Source organism: Solea senegalensis, unplaced genomic scaffold (assembly GCF_019176455.1).
Source record: "Solea senegalensis isolate Sse05_10M unplaced genomic scaffold, IFAPA_SoseM_1 scf7180000012646, whole genome shotgun sequence".
Classification (NCBI taxonomy): domain Eukaryota; kingdom Metazoa; phylum Chordata; class Actinopteri; order Pleuronectiformes; family Soleidae; genus Solea; species Solea senegalensis.
This window is the reverse complement of record NW_025320662.1, coordinates 96107-117500: the sequence shown is the minus strand read 5'-3', so window position 1 is coordinate 117500 and position 21394 is coordinate 96107. Positions and strand designations below refer to the sequence as shown.

The window sequence follows — 21394 nt, the reverse complement described above, 5'->3', positions numbered from 1 at the left end:
TTGGCCCTTATTGGACCTTTTTGTGTGGAGTTCCTCTCTGTTTTGTGAAATCATTATTTGATTGCTGTCGGTGTGTGTTTGTGGGAGCAGATGAGATGGAGTTGAAGGACTGTCTCCTGGTTCTGGTGGAGGATCAGCAGAAGCTCTCGGCTCAGATGGCTAAAAGCACTCTGTCCGCTCAGAGGTTACGTCAGCGCCTCGTCATCCTGGAGCGTTACCTCATCTCGCTCAGCCACAGCATGATGGAGGAGAAGTACGAGGTTCGCTGGAAGACTCCGCCCAGCCCGCCACTGCCCTCTGCTGACAACAAGAGGTAAAAATCAACCTTCTTGATCCTCATCAGTCTGGTTTTAAGGCAGGTCACTGGACCGAAACTGCACTTCTTGCTGTCACTGAGCAACTCCACACTGCCAGGGCTGCCTCTCTCTCATCTGTGCTCATCCTCTTGGACCTTTCTGCAGTGTTTGACACAGTTAACCACCAGATACTTACTTCCTCCCTTCAGGAACTAGGTATCTCAGGCTCTGCACTTACCCTACTCTCATCCTATCTTCAAAACTGAACATACAGAGTAACCTGGAGAGGATCTGTATCAGAACCTTGTCCTCTAACTACTGGGGTCCTTCAGGATTCTGTCCTGGACCCTCTTCTCTCTGTACACCAACTCTCTTGATTCTGTCATTCACTCTCATGGTCTTTCCTATCACAGCTACACTGACGACACTCAACTCATTCTCTCTTTTCCCTGGTCTGAAACACACTTAGCAGAATGGATCTCTCCTTGTCTGACTGACATCTCTCAATGGATGTCTGACCAGCACTTGAAACTCAATCTCGACAAGACCAAGTTTCTTTTTCTCCCAGGTAAGGGCTCTCCCACCACAGACCTGACTATCACCCTCGACATCTCTGAGGTAGCCCTCTCATACCGCAAGGAACCAGTGTGTGACACTTGATGACCATCTCTCCCTCACTGCCAACATTGCTGCAACAGCTCGATCTTGCAGATACATGTTTCGCAACATTAGAAGGATACATCCTCTTCTAACCCAGAAGGCGGCACAGGTTCTGGTCCAGGCTCTTGTCATCTCACACTTGAACTACTGCAACTCCCTCCTGGCTGGTCTCCTTGCGTGTACCGTACGTCCTCTGCAGCTCATCCAGAATGCAGCAGCTTGGCTGGTCTTCAATTTAAGTTCTCTCACACTACACCGCTCCCTTCACTGGCTTCCTGTAGCTGCTTGATCCGCTTCAAGACTTGTGTGCTTGCATTCCATGCTACAAACAAATCCAGTCCAGCCTACATCCAGGATATGATCAAAACCTACACCCCAGCCTGCCCACTGCACTCTGCATCAGCAAACCGTCTTGCTGCCCCCTCACTGAGAGGATTGCAGAAGCATTCGCCAAACTCACGACTGTTCGTTGTCCTGGTTCTCAATGGTGGAACAAGCTCCCGGCATCGGTGTCGACAACCAGACGGCAAAAAGCCTCATTATCTTCCGCCGCTGATTAAAAACACATTTCTTTCGACTCTACCTCGACTAAGACGACAACAACGACAACAAACAACCTAAAAAAAAAACCTTGTACATCACACATAAGTGACTAGCACTTTATAGTTTGACATATTTGAAGCACTTACATACTTCTATCTCTTGTTTGTACTCAAATGTTGAAATGTACTTACTGTATGTTGGTATAATAGTGTCACTAGCATGAAATATTAGTAATAAATATGATTATGCTTGAATTTCTCCACAGTGGACATATAGGGAGGTGTTTTTGTTTGTTTGTAAATTCATTTTCTAGCTCATAAACGTCTGTATAATTCAGCTTTAAACTGTCCTCCATCAGCTGACCCACAGTTACAGATGTGTTTTTGTTTGTTTCAGTCCTCGTCCGGTAAATAAAGGTGTTGAAGGTTTGGCCAGAGTCGGCTCCAGGGCGGCGCTCTCGTTCGCATTTGCTTTCCTGCGTCGAGCGTGGAGGTCGGGTAAGAAAAAATCCAGAGATACACAAAGCGAAGACGTGTCATCATGGTGATGGAGCTTTGCTCATTAGCTCACAATGACTGTGTGTTGCACTAGTTTACTCTGTCACATATAGAAATCAACAGATGTTTCACAATAATGTATTTAGCGTTCATACAGAGAACTTGTTGACAGTATTAATACTTAATAGCAGTGTTGGGTCATTTTTTGTTCTTGGGTCACACACGATACACTACATTTGTGCTTCATCAAATATAGGGCTAGGTATCAATCAAAACTTACTAATACCTTCATTTTGCTACCGGTTCCTGATTGATACTTTTTCAATATCAATTTTATAATATAATTTCTAAAAAAAAAATTATATTACACGTTATGGTACAAATCCATCCTGAGTTTTAATTTTCAGTTTTGGCATTTTTACACTTTTTTATATAAAAAAAAATTAACTACAATTTATTTTCAGTGCCAAAAAAAAAAACAATTGAAAACAAGTGACAAGTCATTTTCACTAAGGATCTCACAGAAACTTACAGAGGTAAATTCAATGTCTTATCTCCCTATTTCCCTCGTCTTAACTGGTCAACAATAGCAACAGTTTACTCACCTCCACTGTATAAAAGGGCTGCAACCCTTTAACAATAAAGTTGTGACTGTGACACATCTTGTTTTTCTTTACTCATTTTCTTTTTCTGTCAGTGTGAACAGATTCACACTGACTGGCCTTGTCCTCCTCCTCACATCAGGGTCAGAGGTCACTGTGAGGACAAGATAAACATAACCGTAAGCTGTTTAACAACTGATGCAAAAGATTTTAACAGGCCAAGCTTTATCAGTTAGTGTCTATATTCAGCTTTTCATTTAGTTAGCTATATCACCATAACGTAAAACTACACAGTAATATCAAGTAATATTAAGTTAGCGTTTCATGGATCCCAGTTCAAGCACACGTTACACTGACGGCTCTGAAAGCGTTTTGCATCTCGTGCATCTGTGCAATATCATAGCACATGATTTCCGAAAATATACTATATACTATACTATGTTGATATCAGTGCAATATCAACTGTTGAGCAATATTTAGATGATCTGTCTCTGTGCATGTCCTCGCACTGAGCTAGAGTGAACATAGCCACTCAGACACAAATAGATCGCTGCTGTTGCGGGCGAGTGTGTCTGCAGTTATAAAACAAATCAATGATTATTAGACTAAAACATTGAAATATGTCAACTCTGATATGTTCATCTACTCAAAACGGACGGTGCAACATAACGAAGACAAGTTAGCTTACCATTTTATATGATATGCCATGTTTGTAGTCGAGCTGTGATATGCAAACTGTTGCTGGCAAACTTTGCATTTGACTTTTTTGTTGCCTATTTTGTAAAATGCTGCCACACTGCCGATGTCTTTGACATGGATGTTGGAGGACTGACTGACTGTAGCCTAAAATGAAAAGCTCAAAATGAAATAAAACCACCGGACGTTCTTTATTCTTTCTGTCTCCTGTGGGTTAGGCTTATCCAAAATACTGAAAACAAGGGGGGGGTGTTCTCTGAAGACACCCCCAGTAGCACTTGGTACATTCCTCCAGATGAACTCAAATTAACCAAAGACATGAAATGAATACGGAGTCGAACCAGAACGTACCGATTCATAAGTCGACCAGTCGACTGGGACTTTACAGCTCTAATTAGTATGGCTTTTGTTGAAATGGAGCCACACTTTCGACCTCATGGCATTTTTGCCCCTTCGTCACAACACACTTACATGTGGTTAACAACACAGATACACATGATCCGCGTCTGTGGGCGTAACAGCATTGTATTCTTCCTGCACGCCGCAGCCATGTGTAACGTTACAGCCACTCACCGGCAGCATTATCAGACCTTGATCACGTGATTAACTCCATAGGTACCGAAACTACCGAAACGCTACTGAGAATATAAAAGAGTGGTTAGCACTGTTGCCTCACAGCAAGAAGGTGACGGGTTCCAATCTGTGTGGAGTTTGCATGTTCTCCCTGTGTGCTTGTCGGATTTCTCCAGGATCTCCGGTTTCCACCCACAGTCCAAAAACATGCAGAGGTGAATGGTTGACTCTAAATTCACTGTAGGTGCGTGTGTGAGGGTGAATGGTTGTCTGTCTCTGTGTGTCTGTCCTGTGATGGACTGACAACCTGTCCAGGGTGACCCCCCCAATGTTAGGCAGCATCTGTGTTTGTGTGGTTGTGTGAAGCTCTATCACTGTCAGCTCTGTGAGTACAGATGATGTTACATGAAGTGATGTGAGTCAGTGGAGATCAGTCTGATCCACAGAGACGTAGCAGGAACAGACTGTAGTCTTCCTGTAACATGGGCAACACACATGCACACACACGTGCACACACACACACTCGTCCTGGCTCTTTTCCTGGAACACACCAAGAACATCAAAATGTAACGGTGTCTTCTTTGATCTGCTGCCTGAATGAACACATACACAGATGGGGAAAAAAATAAGACATCAGAACTTGACTGCAGCTTTAAAGATCTTTAAATATTTTTAAAGATTTAAAGCTGTGTTGTGTGACCTTTTATTATTGTGTCTTTGTGTAAATGTTCTGTATTTATGGAACACTTTGATAGACACACAGAGAGTCATGAGGAGCTGACAGTCATCAACACAATGAAACACGATAATAACAATTATCTTTATGCTCTTACTGGACAAAGAGAGGTTTATATGTTCTGTAAACTCTGTTTTTGGTTCCAGGAGATGATGCAGATCTTTGCAGTGAGCTTCTCCAGGAGTCTCTAGACGCTCTGCGAGCTCTCCCTGAAGCGACGCTGTTTGACGAGGGAAGTGTGTCGTCAGTGTGGCTGGAGGTCGTTGAACGAGCCACAAAGTTCCTCAGGTTTGTTCAGCTTTGGTAGTAAACACACAGTGTTTGATGACTTGTGAGCATGCTGAACCTGATTCTTGTCTCTGGGAACAGTGACGTACATGGAAGTGCCACCACCAAAGGCAACATTCCTCTGCAGGACCAGCACCTGGTTCTGGCCATCCTACTGGAGCTGGCTGTGCAGAGAGGAACACTCAGGTGACTGTCCCTTCACAGCAGCTCATTAACTCACTGCTGCTGGTGGAGCAGCTGCATCTCACCCTCCTGTCTCTCCTCCACAGTCAGCTGCTGTCTGCTGTTCTGCTGCTGCTGCGTCTGTGGGAGAGTGGAACCAGAGAGATGGACAACGAGCGTTCCACTCAGGGAACCAGTGCTCCACTGCTGCCACTGCTGCAGCGCTTTCACAACATCCACAGCAGCAAAGAGGAACCAGTTCCTGAAGAGCAAGCTGAGGTGAAAGTAAACACACACCAGGCATTCCGCTGTTTTCATAAACACGAGGCGATAAACGGACATTCAATTATTAAATTAAAGAGAGTTTTTTCATGTGGTTGTAAATGACATACTTGTTATTACGAGTTGTTGCTGCTGACTGTGACAGTTGGGGACACGTAAAAATGTAAAACAGACTCTCCCTCACCAAAGTCCATAGAGAAAATCTGTGATTTTAACATCACAACAAACAGGAGTTGTTGATCCACTGCTGCCTCAATCAGCTCCACCTTCAAGTTCAAATGTCTTATTTTGTCAATTCGGCATTAAAAATGCTTTGTTCAGATTGACTTCAGTGACACAAAGTGACTGCACGAGGCAGCAGTACGCCAGCAGCTCCTGTGTTCCTGCGAGCTAAAGTCACTGATTTTCTCTATGGGGTTTGGTGTGGAGAGAGAATGGTTTACAAACTTCAGTTTCCTGCTGGAAAAGTCTGTCTAACAGTGAGATAAAGACGTAAACATGTGACTTTGATATCGAAGACTTGAAGAGTGTTTTATTATGTGGCTAAAAGCCTCTGTCTTAGGCTGGATTTCAGCAACAGGGGGCGCTCAGAGCTTAACAGTACCCCAACCAACCTCACTTCAAAAACCCATAACTGTCACTGTCTATAGTCTTGTGTGTTGCCTGGAAACACCCACTCTCTCTCTTTACACTGTGGGTGATATTCTTTGATTTCCAGATCCTCACTGCCCCCTTGTGTCCAAATGAGAGTTTCCTGCGCTACTTGACTTTGCCTCAGGATAATGACTTGGCCATCGACCTTCGGCAGACAGCGGTGGTGATCATGGCTCACCTGGATCGTTTGGCTTCTCCCTACAGTCCCCCACAGTGTAACTCGCCCACGTCACACAAGGTGAAGACTCTTTTTATCCAGAGGAAAAGCTTTATATGACTTGTTTAGTTTCATGTATTTTAGATCAAATTATGAGCTTCTTGAATTATACTTATGATCTAATGTGTCTGACTGATTTATTCCTCATACAATCCATTTAAAATATCTTTGTTCAACTTTAGGGACCTTAAATGTACCCACCCTAAAACTGCTAACTGCTAAAAGGCACTTTTTTTTTTACTTTTACACTTTCAATTGATTGGTTATAAGCACCAAAAAACCTGAAAATTAAAAAATTCTATTTTAACATTTTAACCTTAAAAGTCCAAGTTTTAAATATATTTTCACAATTTGTAAAATAAACACAAAATATGCAATATTTTCTTTAAACTATACAATGATATGATTTCTTTAGAGGAATAACAAAGCCTGGTATGTGTAATTGATTAGGGTTGGTTGCTCTAAAAGGGGGAAAAATGTGTGAAATGTATCCTTTCTGATTGAACATACATTGTGTCTCAACAACCCAATAAAGATTTTGAAGAATTTAAAGAATGAACTGCACTCTCTTTTCATTAAGTATGAAAATGTCCCATCTGTTCAAACTGCAGTTAAACAGTTATTTTTCACTTTCAAATCATCATCTGTCCTGTCAACACTGGCAAGATTATAGACACAAATGTAAGATGAAAAAGCATGAAACGACCCGGATGTTGCATGAGTGTTAAAATACATTTATCATGTTATGTAAAATACACGACCATGGAAAATTAACATTTAAATGAAACAAAACATCATTCCTTTCACCATGTGACTGACTTTGTCTCTCCCCAGGGATCCTTGCAGGAGGTGATTGCCTGGGGTCTGTTGGGCTGGAAACTGTACGCCAATGTTAACGGACCCATTCAGTGTAAAGCTCTGTCAAGTCTCGGTGTGGCACAGATTGTGTGTTCAGAGAAGGGATTCCTCATTCTGTCCCGCAGCAGTGCCATCTACATGCAGAACTACAAGAGTACCACTCTGGTCAGTTTCTCTGAAATCACACACACACACACACACACACACTGTGTTTCTCTCTCTCTCTGCAGACTGAAACACTGAATCATGTTTTTCAGGCTCCCATGATGATCCACAGTCTGAGCTCCAGAAAGATTGTGAAACTCGCCGCTCACCCTGATGGACAGCACTACTTAGCTCTGTCTGCTAACGGGGAGGTTTTCTCCTGGGGCTGCGGTGATGGCGGACGCCTCGGACATGGAGACACAACGTAAGCAGCTTAAAAAAACAGAGACACACGGAAAAGCAGACAAAAACTCGACTCATAAAATCTGTCAGCTCAAGTTTACGATATGTAAGAATATGCTCTCACGTCTTTATCTCACTGTTAGACAGAATTTTCCAGTTTAGCTCACAGGGACACAGGAGCTGCTGGTCCTCTGCTGCCTTGTGTGGTCACTTTGTGTCACTGAGGTCAATCTGAACAAAGGATTTCAAACACTGAAGTGACAAAATAAGACATCTGAACTTAGTGATGGAGGCAGCAGTGGATCAACAACTGTGTGCTGTGATGTTAAAATCACTGACTTTACTTTACCTGATGTAGATTTTGTGAAGTGACTAAAATCAGTCTGTTAATGTAAACAGAATAAGAGTGAATACTGGACTAACAGACTTAAAGAGTCTTTTGTCCCTGCAGCACTTAGACTTTTAAATGACCTATTGTGATCTGATGAGTTTGTTGTTTGTCATACAAGTTTGTTTCTACTGGCTGTGAAAGTAATTGCCTCTAGGGGGTTATAACGGTTCTTGAAATTGATATTCTCTGTTTTCAGGTATCTTGAAGAGCCCTCATTGATTGCAGCCTTCAACGGGAAACAGGCAGGAAAACACGTGGTTCACGTGGCCTGTGGAAGCACATACAGCGCCGCCATCACAGCAGATGGAGAGCTGTATACGTGGGGCAGAGGGAACTACGGTCGACTGGGTCATGGTGAGCTGGACCCACAGGGCACTCTCATCTGCGTGGGTTTTTAAATCAGTGGAACCTGACTGTTGTTCCGTCGTTTTTAGGATCCAGTGAGGATCAGACCACACCCATGCTGGTGACGGCGCTGAAGGGACTGAAGGTGGTGGACGTCGCGTGTGGAAGTGGTGATGCACAGACACTCGCTGTGACGGAGAATGGTATGAATTATTTTATTTGGATGCAATTTACAAGTCAGCATTTTTGTTGAAATCCTCTTCACGTGCTGGTTGCTGTCAACAAATAAAGTTCCCTTTTTAAAAAAGAAAAGAAAACTACTGTTCTGTTGAGACCAGAGCAAGTAAGCAAGCAAGCAAGCAGGTCATTGTACCTTTTCATTTGCAGTGCAACCACTTCAATCACTTGTTTGTTAGCTTCATATCTTGATTTGATGCTGTAAAAATAAAATTAATTTGGTAATATTTTAATGTCCAATTCTGTCCAATAAAGAAAAGGAATGTTCTTGCTCCTTCCCCAGATCGAATAAAATAGTACTGTGCACTCCAGAGCAGGATAATACAATTACAGTACAGTGTACAGTAAATTATACACCAGCAATGGATCATCTAAAACTCCTTGTGAGTGTGCTACCCTGTTATAAACAAAGAAAAAAAGTCTGTGTCAACCACCTCGTATTCTGCCTCTGTAGGTCAGGTTTGGTCGTGGGGCGATGGAGATTACGGCAAACTGGGTCGAGGAGGCAGCGACGGCTGTAAGACGCCCAAACTGGTGGAGAAGCTTCAGGACCTGGACATCGTGAAGGTCTGCTGTGGCAGCCAATTTTCAGTGGCCCTCACCAAAGACGGTCAAGTCTACACTTGGGGGAAAGGAGACAATCAACGTCTTGGTCACGGAACCGACGAGCACGTCCGATACCCAAAGTTCCTCGACAGTTTACAGGGTGAGATGACGACGGGTAAAAATTAATCTTCACGTGATTTTAAAACGGATGTCCTGATTTGTAATTGTGTGTGTCTTCAGGGAAGAAGGTTGTGGATGTGGCAGTGGGGTCGACTCACTGTTTGGCTCTCACTGATGATGGAGAGGTTCTCAGCTGGGGCAGCAATGACAAACTGCAGCACTTTGATACGCTCTTCTCTAACAAGAAGCAGCCAAAGGCTCTGCCAGGACTAAACTCCAAACACATCGTGGGCATTTCCTGTGGTCCAGGACAGGTAACTGAGCTTGTTTTCACTCTAGGGAACTTGTGGAAAACGACCAGAGAAAAGGGTCCTGGCATTCTCCGAACTTTTTAAGTACGGGACAATACCGACCGTGGTCAAAATAATTACATTATACATATATACATACATATAAAAATGTAGTGCTGCTACAAAAGGCACGGCGGCTTTATTTGTACAGTACATTTCATACACAGGGCCAACTCAATGTGCAAAGCCCAAACCAGAAAATCCAAAATCTCTGGACACTAATGGATGATTTGTGGAGATTGTCAAGACTTCAGTTCAGACCTCAAAACGGCTGTCAAGAACTACAATATGTTATCAATATATTGAGTGAATAAACTCCTTTTATTTGTGTGTTTTCAGAGCTTCGCCTGGTCCTCGTGCTCTGAGTGGTCCGTCGGGCAGCGCGTGCCCTTCGTGGTCGACGTTTGTCCCATGACCTTTGAGCAGCTGGACCTGCTGCTGCGGCAGGTCAGTGAGGGAATGGACGGCAGCTCAGACTGGCCCCCCCCACAGGAGAAGGAATGTATGGTCGTAGCCACACTCAACCTGTTGCGGCTCCAGGTACACAACTGTCAACACTGCAGACAAGTGTAGCTGTTGTGTCTGTTCCATCAGAGACAGCAGTGGAAAACTGATTTTATCCACTTAACTAAAGACTTTAGAGTTTAAGTCTATAATATCTATGTCACATGTTCACATCTTTGTCTCACTGTTAGACAGACTTTTCCAACAGGAAGCTGAAGTTTGTAGACCACTCTTTTACACCAAAGTCCATAGAGAAAATCAGTGATTTTAGCTTGCAGGGACACAAGCTTTTTTTTATATAACCCTTTCCTCTCCGTCCTCAGCTCCATGCTGCCATCAGTAACCAGGTGAATCCAGAGGAGCTGGGTTTGGGGCTGGGCAGTGTCCTGCTCAACAATCTGAAACAAACAGTGGTGGTATTAGCGAGCAACGCCGGAGTTCTCAACACTGTGCAGGCAGCTGCTCAAGCTGTGCTGCAGAGTGGCTGGTCAGTGCTGCTGCCCACTGCTGAAGAAAGAGCCAGAGCTTTATCCTCACTCCTGCCTAATGCTGGTGAGTGTGAATCACTGCTCACTCATACTGAATAAACACAATAATGTACACTTAGTCTTCACATAAAGTGATGTCATCTGTTGTTCGTGTTCCCCTCCTTCATCTGTATGTCGCCTCTAAAGATTTCCTCAGTTTTATTGTCAGATGCTGGGACTCACTGAGCAAACACTGTGGATCAGAAGATAAAGATAAATAAATATGGCTACAGTCGGCCCGCATTGGGCAGCCTTTTCCTGCGTGTCATACCCGTCTCTGCCTCCCCATTTAAATTTAGATACTTTATTAATCCCCTTATTCTCTGTATTTTGGCCCATCCTAGAATTAGGAGCAGTGGGCTACCACAGGGAGCAATTGGGTACCTGGCTCAGGGGTACCCCAGCCCTTTCAACCTGATGGGGACTTGAACCGGCGACCTTCCAGTTACAAGCCAAGTTCCCTTTCCACTTGGCCACAGGCTGCCCATTTCCTGTCTTTCACTATACTGTCGATTAAAGCAAAAAGCCCAAAAACTCAATCCCAAAAACTCAATCACTGACTGCAGCTGTAGATGTTTTCAGATAGAGGATTGTAATGTAATTTTTTGTTTTGTTTCAGCCTCTGGAAATGAGATGAGCGTGAGTCCTGGACGTCGCTTCATGATCGACCTGCTGGTCAGCAGCTTAATGGCCGACGGGGGTTTGGAATCTGCACTGAATGCAGCCATCACTGCCGAGATACAGGTCAGTGTCTCTGACACAAAAACCTTCACTCATAGCATGTAGAGAACACCCACGAAAATTCTTCAAATAACAAAATCACAGCTACATCGTCAGCAGATTATCAAACACCCACCATCATTGCAGTGTTGTTTTCGTCAATGATGATGAAATTATCATGTTTGACAACGAAAACATGACGAGACGTGTGTGAGTTTTCGTTGACGAGACGAGAATGGATGTAAATGTCAGTGTGTGGTTTGTCAGACGTTCAGTGTGCACGACATTTCTTCTTATTGTGCGTGTAATCTGTCAATCAAAACATCACAAAAAATTTTTTTACAATAATACAAAGCCAAATATTAAACTTAGTGCCTTAGTGGTAACATTTCCTCCTTTATTCCTTTATTTGTAATAAAATGTAAATTATTACATTACATGTCATTTAGCAGACGCTTTTATCCAAAGCGACTTACAATAAGGGCATTTAAACATTTGGGTACAAATAAGAGCTAGAAGTAAGTAAGAACTTCAAGTAAACCAAACTATGAAGTGCTAGTCATAAGTGCGATGTATAAGTTTATTTTATTTATTTATTTTTTATTTTTTTTTTTGTCGTCTTAGTCGAGGTAGAGTCGTAAGAAATGTGTTTTTAGTCGGCGGCGGAAGATGTGGAGGCTTTCCGCTGTCCGGATGTCGATGGGGAGCTCGTTCCACCATTTGGGAGCGAGGACAGTGAACAGTGTCGAGTTCTGCAAATACATCTGGGATCCTCTCAGTGAGGGGGCAGCGAGCCGGTTTGCCGATGCAGAGCAAAGTGGGCGGGCTGGGGTGTAGGTTTTGATCATGTCCTGGAAGTAGGCTGGACCGGATTTGTAGCATGGAAATCTGTTTCAGCTGACATTGTTTTAAAGGAGACATATTATACCCTATTTCCCCAATTAAAATAGTTCCCTGGTGTCCTAATGAACATGTCAGTGACATGCTTTGGTCAAAATACCATAAGGATGAAGCACCATAGCAGTTCAATAACCCTGCTAAACCCACCCCTTTCAGAACGCTCGGTTTTCGTGCATGGTCCCTTTACATGCAAATGAGACACAGGCAAACACACACCCACTTCTTCCAGGGGGTTTCTGATTTGTCCTCTTTACAGCGCTCACTCGCTCAGATCCTGTTCCCTCTGCTCCATTCGTCTCCCCCTCCCTCCACTAGTTCTCTGACAATATCAACATGGCAGCGTGCGCAGAAAACAGCAAGATTGCCATCACAGGAAGAGACGTCCTACATAACGATCAAGTTGAACAGTGCCGAACTGTAAATCAGTTAAAAACACTTAGGGACAGCACCGATGATTTCATGGTGAAATGCGCATGCTGCCATCATAAGCGCAGGTAATTCAACATCGTGTGTTTTATTGCCTATACTTACACTAAGGGGGACCACGAAAACATGACTGAGTATTCTTTTTCGACACTTTGGCGACTGGTAGGGCCTCCAGAGTCCCAAATATAAGTATTGAAATGGTTAAAAAGTTGATTTTGCATAATATGTCCCCTTTAAGTCTAAAAATGATTTAAATTATATTAATTTAAGATTTTAGAAGTCTAAATTTTGCTTTATCAAAATGAAAATGCTTTGATGGAAAAAAATTTCCTGACAGGACATTGAAGCTAAGAAGGAGGCTCAGAAGGAGAAGGAGATCGACGAGCAGGAGGCCAACGCCTCAACCATGCAGCGCTGTCGCACCATGCTGGACAAAGACCTCATCAACACGGGCATCTACGAGTCAGCAGGGAAACAAAGTCTGCCACTGGTGCAACTCGTGCAGCAGCTGTTGAGGTACGGAACTTTGAATTTCCAAGATCAACGCACTCAGATTTCCGACTCAGAAACCTGTCACTCTTATTATTTAACACGCCACTTATTTATTCGTTTCTACAGAAACATCGCCTCCCAGACCATTGCGAGGTTGAAAGACGTCGCCTGTCGGATATCAAACTACTTAGAGGCGGAGCATGTCAGTAAGGAGCGCTCTGCTTCTCTGGACCTGCTGCTGCGTTTCCAGCGGCTGCTCGTCAGTAAACTCTACCTGGGAGTCAACGGCACAGAGAACGTCAACGGATACAGTACGTCGCTGTACATGTTCTTTAAACTCATCCACGTTCTTCACGTTTGAGAGCATTTCGTCATGACTCCTTTGTTTGTGCAGATCCAGAACTTCTGGGTGTCGGGTCACTCTTGAAGAAGTACATCGCTCTGCTGTGCACTCACATCGGTGACATCCTTCCTGTGGCAACGAGTATCGCCTCCGCTGGTCACCGCCACTTTGCTGAGGTTTCCCGTGTTATTGAAGGAGATCTAACTGGTAATTTACTCTCATGGAAATAATCACAGTGCAGGCAAAGTCAGAATAAAGCAGGAAAACAAATAGTTGTTGTTGGACACTTGTGGGCATGTTTTGTCTTTTGTCTCTGCAGGAGTTCTTCTGCCTGAGCTGGTGGTGTCCATCGTCCTCCTCCTCACCATTGATGCTGGTCTGATGCAGGAGACTGGTTCCATCCCTCTGCTGGCTGGACTCCTGGAGCACCTGGACCGCTTCAACCACCTGGCTCCTGGACACGAGAGGGACGATAATGAGGACCTGGCCTGGCCGGGCATCATGGGTACGACACCAACCCGACCGCTTTAAAGCTGGACTCTGCCATTACATTGCATTCAAACTTTTTTTTAGCATTTTAGGTAACGCAACAACAAAACTCACTCAAAAAATAGCTGTATCATTAGAACTGTAGCATAACAAACACATCACATTTTAGCAATAAATGTTCAGAACTGTAACATCCAATAAAAAAAAAATCACGTCTCCACATAATTTTACCAAATGCTACAAAAAACATCACTGGATAAAACAAAATGTTTCAAAATATGGAAATAAAGACAATTCTGAAATGTTACAATCAATATTGTAAATGACCAAAAATAACCTAAAACACGTCGATAATATAAAAAAATAGCAAGGACTTCCAGTGTTTAAGTGGGTGGAGCTTTGAGCAGAGATGTGGTGGGAGGAGAGGGTTGGACACAGCGTAGCACAGCTTTCTCACACTTACTGACCCCAGCTGAAAGTCTCTGAAGAGTGGTTATCAGGATTCTTTTTGCTCAGTGTTGTGATTCTGCTGTGGCAGGATCTTTCTTCACAGGACAAAGTTCTAAAAACAATGAGGAGGTTTCCCTCATCAGGAAGGCCGACCTGGAAAACCACAACAAAGACGGTGGATTCTGGACCGTCATCGATGGAAAAGTCTATGACATCAAGGACTTCCAGGCTCAGTCCCAGTCGTTAGCAGGGAACAGTATCCTGGGTAATGGTGATAATAATAATGGTGATGTGTTCATATTCTTCATGTATGTATGAAATAACAAACGTGTTTTACAGACTGTATTCTGTCTCTAGCCCAGTTTGCAGGTGAAGACCCCGTGGTTGCTCTGGAAGCTGCTCTGCAGTTTGAGGACACCAGAGAGTCCATGCAGGCCTTCTGTGTGGGACAGTACATGGAGGTAACTGTGACTCCTCATCTACACATTACATGTTTTTATCAACAGAGACTGAGTTTTCTCATGCTTCTTTTACTGCCACTACTTCTACATGCATGTGTAAACTCTCCTCCCTTCACAGGTCACATTGCTCTTTCACTTGTCAGTCAATGTGCCTCAGGTGTGGATTAGGGGAAATTTGACTTATTTTACTACCACTACTACTTCTACTTCTTCTTCTAATTGTTTTACTACTACTGCTTCTCTACTTCTACTACTATTTCTACTTGCACCATTATTTCTCCTTCTATTTCTTAATACATTTTCTACTACTTTTAATTCTACTTCTTCTTCTACTTCTAATACTACTCATACTTTTACTACTACTACCACCACTTCTATTTCTATTTTTACTTCTTCTACCACCACTTCTCATTCTTCTTCTTCTACTTGTTGTTGGACAGGATTTTTTTCATCTTCACATTTTCTCATCGACAGCCAAATCAGGAAACCGTGACCACGCCAGACCTCAGCAGTTTGTCCTCACCTCTGATGGACACAGAGAGGAACTTGGGTCTGCTGCTGGGTCTCCACGCCTCCTACCTGGCCAAGAGCACCCCACTCTCCCCCATGGAGATCGAATGTGCCAGTAGGTTCAAACCTGAACTCATCCTGTTGATGAATGAATGAATGAATATTAACAGTTCCACCACCTTCACTGGGACACTGGGTTTTTAAGTGTGGTCTCTTTTGAATTCAGAATGGCTCCAGTCCTCCATCTTCTCTGGGGGTCTGCAGACCAGTCAGATCCATTATAACTACAATGAGGAGAAGGATGAAGACCACTGCACCTCACTGGGTTCAACCACTCCAGACAAGGCCAAACTCTACTCCAGAAGGTTAACACTCAGCGACCACGCACAGCCTTTCCTGCAGGCCATCGCTGACAACAACACTCAGGACCACACTGTCAAGGTACACGCCGCCTTCTACTTCTTATTGTACTGCTTCTTCTTTGTCTTCTGCTTTTTTGTAATCTTTTTTTTCCACTTCTTCTACTTCATCTACATTCTCTCTTTAGTCTTCTTCATCTTCTGCTTCTTGTTCTTGTTCCTCTTCTTCGCCTTCTTCTATTTCTTCATCTTCAGCTTCTTGTTCTTGTTCCTTTTCTTCACCTTCTTTTACTTCTTCTTCTCCTTGTTCTTGTTCCTTTTCCACTTTTGTGTCTTCTATTCTCCTTTGTTTTCTTCTAGTTATTGTTGGTCTTCTTCACCTTCTACTTCTTCGTCTTCCTCTACTTCTTAATTTTCTTCTTCTACGTCTTTGCCATCTACTTCTTCGAATTCTTTGTCTTCTTCTACTTCTTCGTCTTCCCCTACTTCTTAGTATTCTTCTTCTACGTCCTTGTCTTCTAATTCTTCTTCATCATCATCTTCTTTTTAAACTTTTTCTGCTTCTACTTCTTCCAATAATGTCCAGCAGGCTGCACACCGAGATGTGCAATGCTGCCCTCCACAGCTCGAAGTTCTCAACTTAATAATAATGCTAAATAAGTATTTATACGTAGGTCTCACAGTGTGTTGCTGTTGTCTTCTCTGTGTTTGTGACATCACAGGACTTCCTGTGCCAAATAGAGCGTTGCTGTAAGCAGTACCACCTCATCACACCCATCACTTTCCCCCCGGAACATCCTGTGGAGGAGGTCGGCCGCCTGCTGCTCTGCTGCCTTCTCAAACATCAAGACCTCGGTAACCTAGCAACTGGGAATTACAGGCATAGTTCCGGTTTTTGGAAGTGTGGTTGTATGACATACTGACACACCAAAGTCCACAGAGAAAATGAGTGATTGTAGCTCACAAAGACACAGGACCAGAAGCTCCAATACAATTGTAAAAGTCTGTCTAACATTGAAGTTAAGATATGAACATATTCTTAAGACATCATGGACAGTCATTTGTCAGTTTGTACCTCATACAACCACACGTAAAAAACTGAACTATCCCTTTATGGGGCTCATTTTGTCACTGAAATATTTCCTTGGATGCACAGAAATCTTGTCTTCCTGCACCTGCTCACACTCACCAGCTCCTGAGTTCACAGCTGATGGTGGTTTGTGCTTGTTGTCGTGCGTCTGCAGTATAAACTCTCCTCCTGTCACAGGTCACGTTGCTCTTTCACTTGTCAGTCAATGTGCCTTGGGTGTGGATCAGGGGAAACAGAGGTCCCTCCCTAAATCTGTGATTGATGTGTGCCGCATGGTCTACCAGGCCAAGTGTTCTTTAATCAAGGTATGATGATGATGATGAAAATGATGATGACGGTTCCTGCACAGTGACATTGATTTCCTCAGTGGAGAAGTTGATGCAGATCACTGGTGAGAAGATGAAGATGGTTTTGTTCTCCATTTTAGACCCATCAGGAGCAGGGTCGCTCCTATAAGGAGGTGTGCGCTCCCGTCATAGAGCGCCTTCGCTTCCTGTTTAACGAGCTGCGTCCAGCCGTTAGCAACGACCTGTCCATCGTGTCCAAACTGAAGCTGCTGAGCTCGCAGCCACGCTGGAGGAGGATCACGCAGAAGCTCATCAGGGACCGCAGGAAAAAAAGAGGTGGGTTAGGTCTGAGGCTGGGAGATATGGGGATATCTTAGCATTATTGAAATTTAATGTATTTGTGTTGTTTTCAGTGCCTAAAAAGTCAGAATCTGCTGACATCGAAGAGCCAAAGCTGGAGAACGAAGGGACCAATGAAGAAGAACTGAACGTTCACATCAGCCCCACCACTGCAGACAGAAAATCTACCACGAGCAAGACGTCCAAGGTACTCCAGCGTCTCTTAGCTGTCAGCTTTTACAGCATTTAAATATTTAGAATCAAACAAAGCTAAAATCATATTTACAGCATAACTTTAAAGCTCCACAGGGTCAATAGAAAAGTAATAAACTCAATAAACTTTTCAGGAACATAAAAAATACAGAAACAAAACCGTTAAACTACTGGTTTGTAGAGGGTAAATTGAGACCAGTGCAGGACATACAGTATGTAAATGTGTTTTCTCTACAGCAGGACAAATGGCAGCCTCTGTTAAACACTGTGACCAGCGTGCAGAAGTACAGGTGGCTGAAACACAGCGTCCAGGGCGTCTTCTCTCAGTCCAGCCTCATGGTCACCATCGTGGAGTTTGTCCTGAAGGAGGAGCCCCTGGACGTGGAGAAGATGAGGAAGTGTCTTCTCAAACAGGTGACACATACAAGATATATTCTCTATGTCTTATAAATAATATGTGTATATTTTGAGTGTATATCCTGATGTAGGAGTGACATTGTATGTTGACTGTGTTTGTGTTTGTGTTTGTGTGTGTGTGTGTGTGTGTGTGTTGACAGCTGGAGAGAGCTGAGGTCCGGCTGGAAGGCATTGACACAATGCTGAAACTGGCCTCCAAAAACTTCCTGCTGCCGTCTGTTCAGTACGCCATGCTGTGTGGTTGGCAGAGGGTCATTCCTGAAGGGACCAACATTGGGTGAGTCGGTGCTTTTCACATCTGGCTTTTTAAAATATTCATGTATGTGCGTAAGAAAAAAAACTAAATGTTAAAGTAACAATTGTTGAATGAGGACAGGTAAATATGGAGCAGAAAAATTTTCTAATTTTACAGAAAATTATTATTGTCTATTTTATTTACTGCTGTATATTTACCCATTTTATTTATACTATTTTTATTTTTTTTAGTCATCAGTACCACTTCTTATTTTGATGATTTAACCACGCCCCCAGTGTGACGTCCTGCAAAAGAAAAACCCAGTGTTGTGTTTGTAGCCATTGTAGCACGACCACCTGTTAGCTCTTCCCTCTAACCTGAAGTTGCTGCCAATTAATAGTAACCATAGCAACTGTTGATTTGGGCAGCACATTGACTGAACTCAAATACCCTCCCACTTCTCTGAAATCACTGGTGTGGAAATATTTTGCATTCCTCAAGTGTTTAAGAAAACTACGGTGTGTAAATTATGTTAGTAATGAGTTATCGTGACATGAAGATTCAAGATTCAAGATTCAAAGTGTTTATTGTCATATGCACAGTAAAGAAACACGTTTCCCTGTACAATGAAATTCTTACTTTGCTGTCCACTCACAAAACACCAGGAGAACCAATGATGAAACCAATGATGCTGGATTAAACTAGACAAGTCTAAACATGACAGACCATCTGAGCTAAAAGAGTGGAAAAAAAGAGTCAAGAATCAAATTGAATCGAGGATTTGGAGTATCGTGACAGCCCTACTATGTCGAGAAGAATCACCAACCTCCCTTAGATTTATTGGTTTTGAAAGTGTTGATGAAGCATCTGTTAAAATGAAAGCTTTCATCACAACCACACTCTCTTTAGGTTAGTGCGTGTGTGTGTGTGTGTGTGTTAAAGTGAAGTCCTCTCCAGTGTCTCTGACCATCTCTCATCCTCAGTGAGTCTCTGTCTGACTGCCTGAAGGACGTGGATCTGATCCCTCCGTTCAACCGCATGCTCCTGGAGGTGACCTTTGGAAAGTTGTATTCCTGGGCCATTCACAATGTCCGCAGCATCCTGCTCGAGGCCAGCGCTCGCTTCAAAGAGCTTGGTGAGTCGTCTGATAACAGTAGTGTGGATTTCGCCATCGATGCAGGAACACTGTACGTCTTAAATAGGGACTGACTGATATTGTTTTTCAGGGCAGATATCAATGCAAATTATTGTTATTACTAGTTAATGAGGCAGGAAAAGATCAGTTAGTGTTTCAATGTTGAGTTAAAATTGTGTCGCTCTGTTATGTTTCAGAAAAACCTTAAAAGGCAGAATAATTGAGCATTATCATTTAAATGAATTTATTGTGATTGTTTTAATGTGGTTTTGTGACTATTGTTGCCGATGTAGGGGGTTATTTAGTGAATTAAGCCTTGAGCTTCACACAATTCCTTTTTGTTTGTGTGGTTACCAGGCGTTCAGCCTGTTCCTCTGCAGACCATCACCAATGAGAACCCAGCGGGACCAAGCCTCGGTACCATTCCACAAGCTCGCTTCCTCCTGTCCATGATCCACATGCTGTCGCTGAAACACGGCTCCAACAGCCTGAGTCTGCTGCTCAACTCTGGAATCCTGGCCCTCACTCAGAGTATCCTCCGACTCATCGGTGAGTCAGCAAAATAAAACAACATATGCACGTCAGCACGTCACTGCAGCGGTCACATGTTAGGCGTCTCTGTTTTTATTAACAAGACAAACATCAGGACATAAGTGTCAGAATTTTCTGCTAAAACAATTTTTCAATAACACCTCTGAGACTGAGACACGAGTCCGAGGGCCTGGTTATAAACTTGTTGTTGTTGTAGGTCCGAGCACAGACAGCAGTGAGGACGACCTGAGTTCATGTGCACACGGAGGTTCAGCTACGGTTCTGGAAGAGTCCAGAAAGGAGGCAGCCCCCGCCCCCCTCCCTGCCTCCGGTCCTGAGCTGGCAGCCATGATGAAGATCGGCACCAGGGTGATGAGAGGAGTGGACTGGAAGTGGGGAGACCAGGTACCTGAATCAACCACACTGATTTAAACCATGGAACAAAATCCCTGCTATCTCCTGTTTGACACTGTTCATGTCCTGTTCAGGACGGTCCAGCTCCAGGTCTGGGTCGGGTCATCGGGGAGCTGGGTGAGGATGGATGGATCAGGGTCCAGTGGGACACGAGCAGCACCAACTCCTACAGGATGGGAAAAGAAGGGAAATATGACCTGAAACTGGCAGAGCCGCCGCCTACTGCCCAACCCCCAACAGAGGATTCAGACACAGAAGACGACACAGGTTACATTTACATCACTGCTATTATTATTATTATTAGTATTGTTATTATTATTAGTATTATTATTATTAGTATTATTATTATTATTATCATACATGTGTACACACTGAGGAGTCTCACCCATGTAAACTAAGTTTGTATTTTTTTTTAAAAGAATAAATAAAAAAATAAAGGCACCTCTGTGATTCAGCTGAAACCCCTTAAGTTAAGTTATTTCCCATTACAGAATTGACTTAAATGCAGAATCACTACGTATTTTACATATAAAATTATTATGTCCTTAAAATCAAAAGGGTTTCTTTGTTGACCCTCTGTGGCGCTTTGGTGCCCCCCAGTGGTTATGTTTCCTCCCGGTTGAGAAACACTCACACATTATGTTACATGACATTTGAGAAATTGAAAGTACATCGCACGTGTACACATGTGGGGTGGAGTCTATGTGCCTGTGGGCGGAGTCTGTGTGCTGGTGGACATGGTAGATGTGTGTTTGTTCCAGAAGGCGAGCTGATGGAGAAGAGCAATCACCCGACAGCCATGATGTTAACCAGCACCGTGAACCTGCTGAAGACTCTGTCGCTGTCGTCTGGAGTCTACGCTGAACTGCTGCAGACGGACGCCACGCGGACACTGTGCGGTCTCCTGAGGATGCTGGTGGAGAGCGGAGCCAACGACAAGTCCGGTACGTGAGCACGGACATTTACTATATGTCCTGATAAACATCAGTCACAGTCATTTTACAGCTTCATTGCATTAATATTTCACCTTCCTTATTCTTCCCTCCAGTCATTCCAGGACCTCATGGTTTAGATTTTTTACTGATTTTACAAAAAATGCATTAGTAAAAAAT

General features: G+C 43.4%; 1 protein-coding gene across 5 annotated transcripts in view; it reads left to right on the top strand.

Annotated features, from left to right (window-relative positions):
- The window catches only part of herc2 (HECT and RLD domain containing E3 ubiquitin protein ligase 2), a 59927-nt gene that overhangs the window by 9912 nt on the left and 28621 nt on the right, over positions 1-21394 (top strand). For 2 of the 5 annotated variants that reach the window (XM_044014931.1, XM_044014928.1), the window contains exons 5-38: positions 91-313; positions 1896-1996; positions 4750-4891; positions 4973-5077; positions 5161-5332; positions 6054-6227; positions 7041-7229; positions 7322-7473; positions 8039-8196; positions 8277-8390; positions 8879-9130; positions 9211-9404; positions 9780-9980; positions 10268-10496; positions 11091-11215; positions 12855-13033; positions 13136-13320; positions 13404-13559; positions 13672-13857; positions 14380-14556; positions 14649-14752; positions 15227-15377; positions 15489-15703; positions 16344-16476; positions 16889-17016; positions 17139-17334; positions 17412-17545; positions 17788-17964; positions 18108-18244; positions 19186-19337; positions 19695-19886; positions 20086-20273; positions 20357-20549; positions 21044-21226. In XM_044014931.1, coding sequence (XP_043870866.1) covers positions 91-313; positions 1896-1996; positions 4750-4891; positions 4973-5077; positions 5161-5332; positions 6054-6227; positions 7041-7229; positions 7322-7473; positions 8039-8196; positions 8277-8390; positions 8879-9130; positions 9211-9404; positions 9780-9980; positions 10268-10496; positions 11091-11215; positions 12855-13033; positions 13136-13320; positions 13404-13559; positions 13672-13857; positions 14380-14556; positions 14649-14752; positions 15227-15377; positions 15489-15703; positions 16344-16476; positions 16889-17016; positions 17139-17334; positions 17412-17545; positions 17788-17964; positions 18108-18244; positions 19186-19337; positions 19695-19886; positions 20086-20273; positions 20357-20549; positions 21044-21226 — 5697 coding nt within the window. The remainder of the gene's footprint in view (positions 1-90; positions 314-1895; positions 1997-4749; positions 4892-4972; positions 5078-5160; positions 5333-6053; positions 6228-7040; positions 7230-7321; positions 7474-8038; positions 8197-8276; positions 8391-8878; positions 9131-9210; positions 9405-9779; positions 9981-10267; positions 10497-11090; positions 11216-12854; positions 13034-13135; positions 13321-13403; positions 13560-13671; positions 13858-14379; positions 14557-14648; positions 14753-15226; positions 15378-15488; positions 15704-16343; positions 16477-16888; positions 17017-17138; positions 17335-17411; positions 17546-17787; positions 17965-18107; positions 18245-19185; positions 19338-19694; positions 19887-20085; positions 20274-20356; positions 20550-21043; positions 21227-21394) is intronic. The other 3 variants (XM_044014932.1, XM_044014929.1, XM_044014930.1) reach the window with 3 other exon arrangements.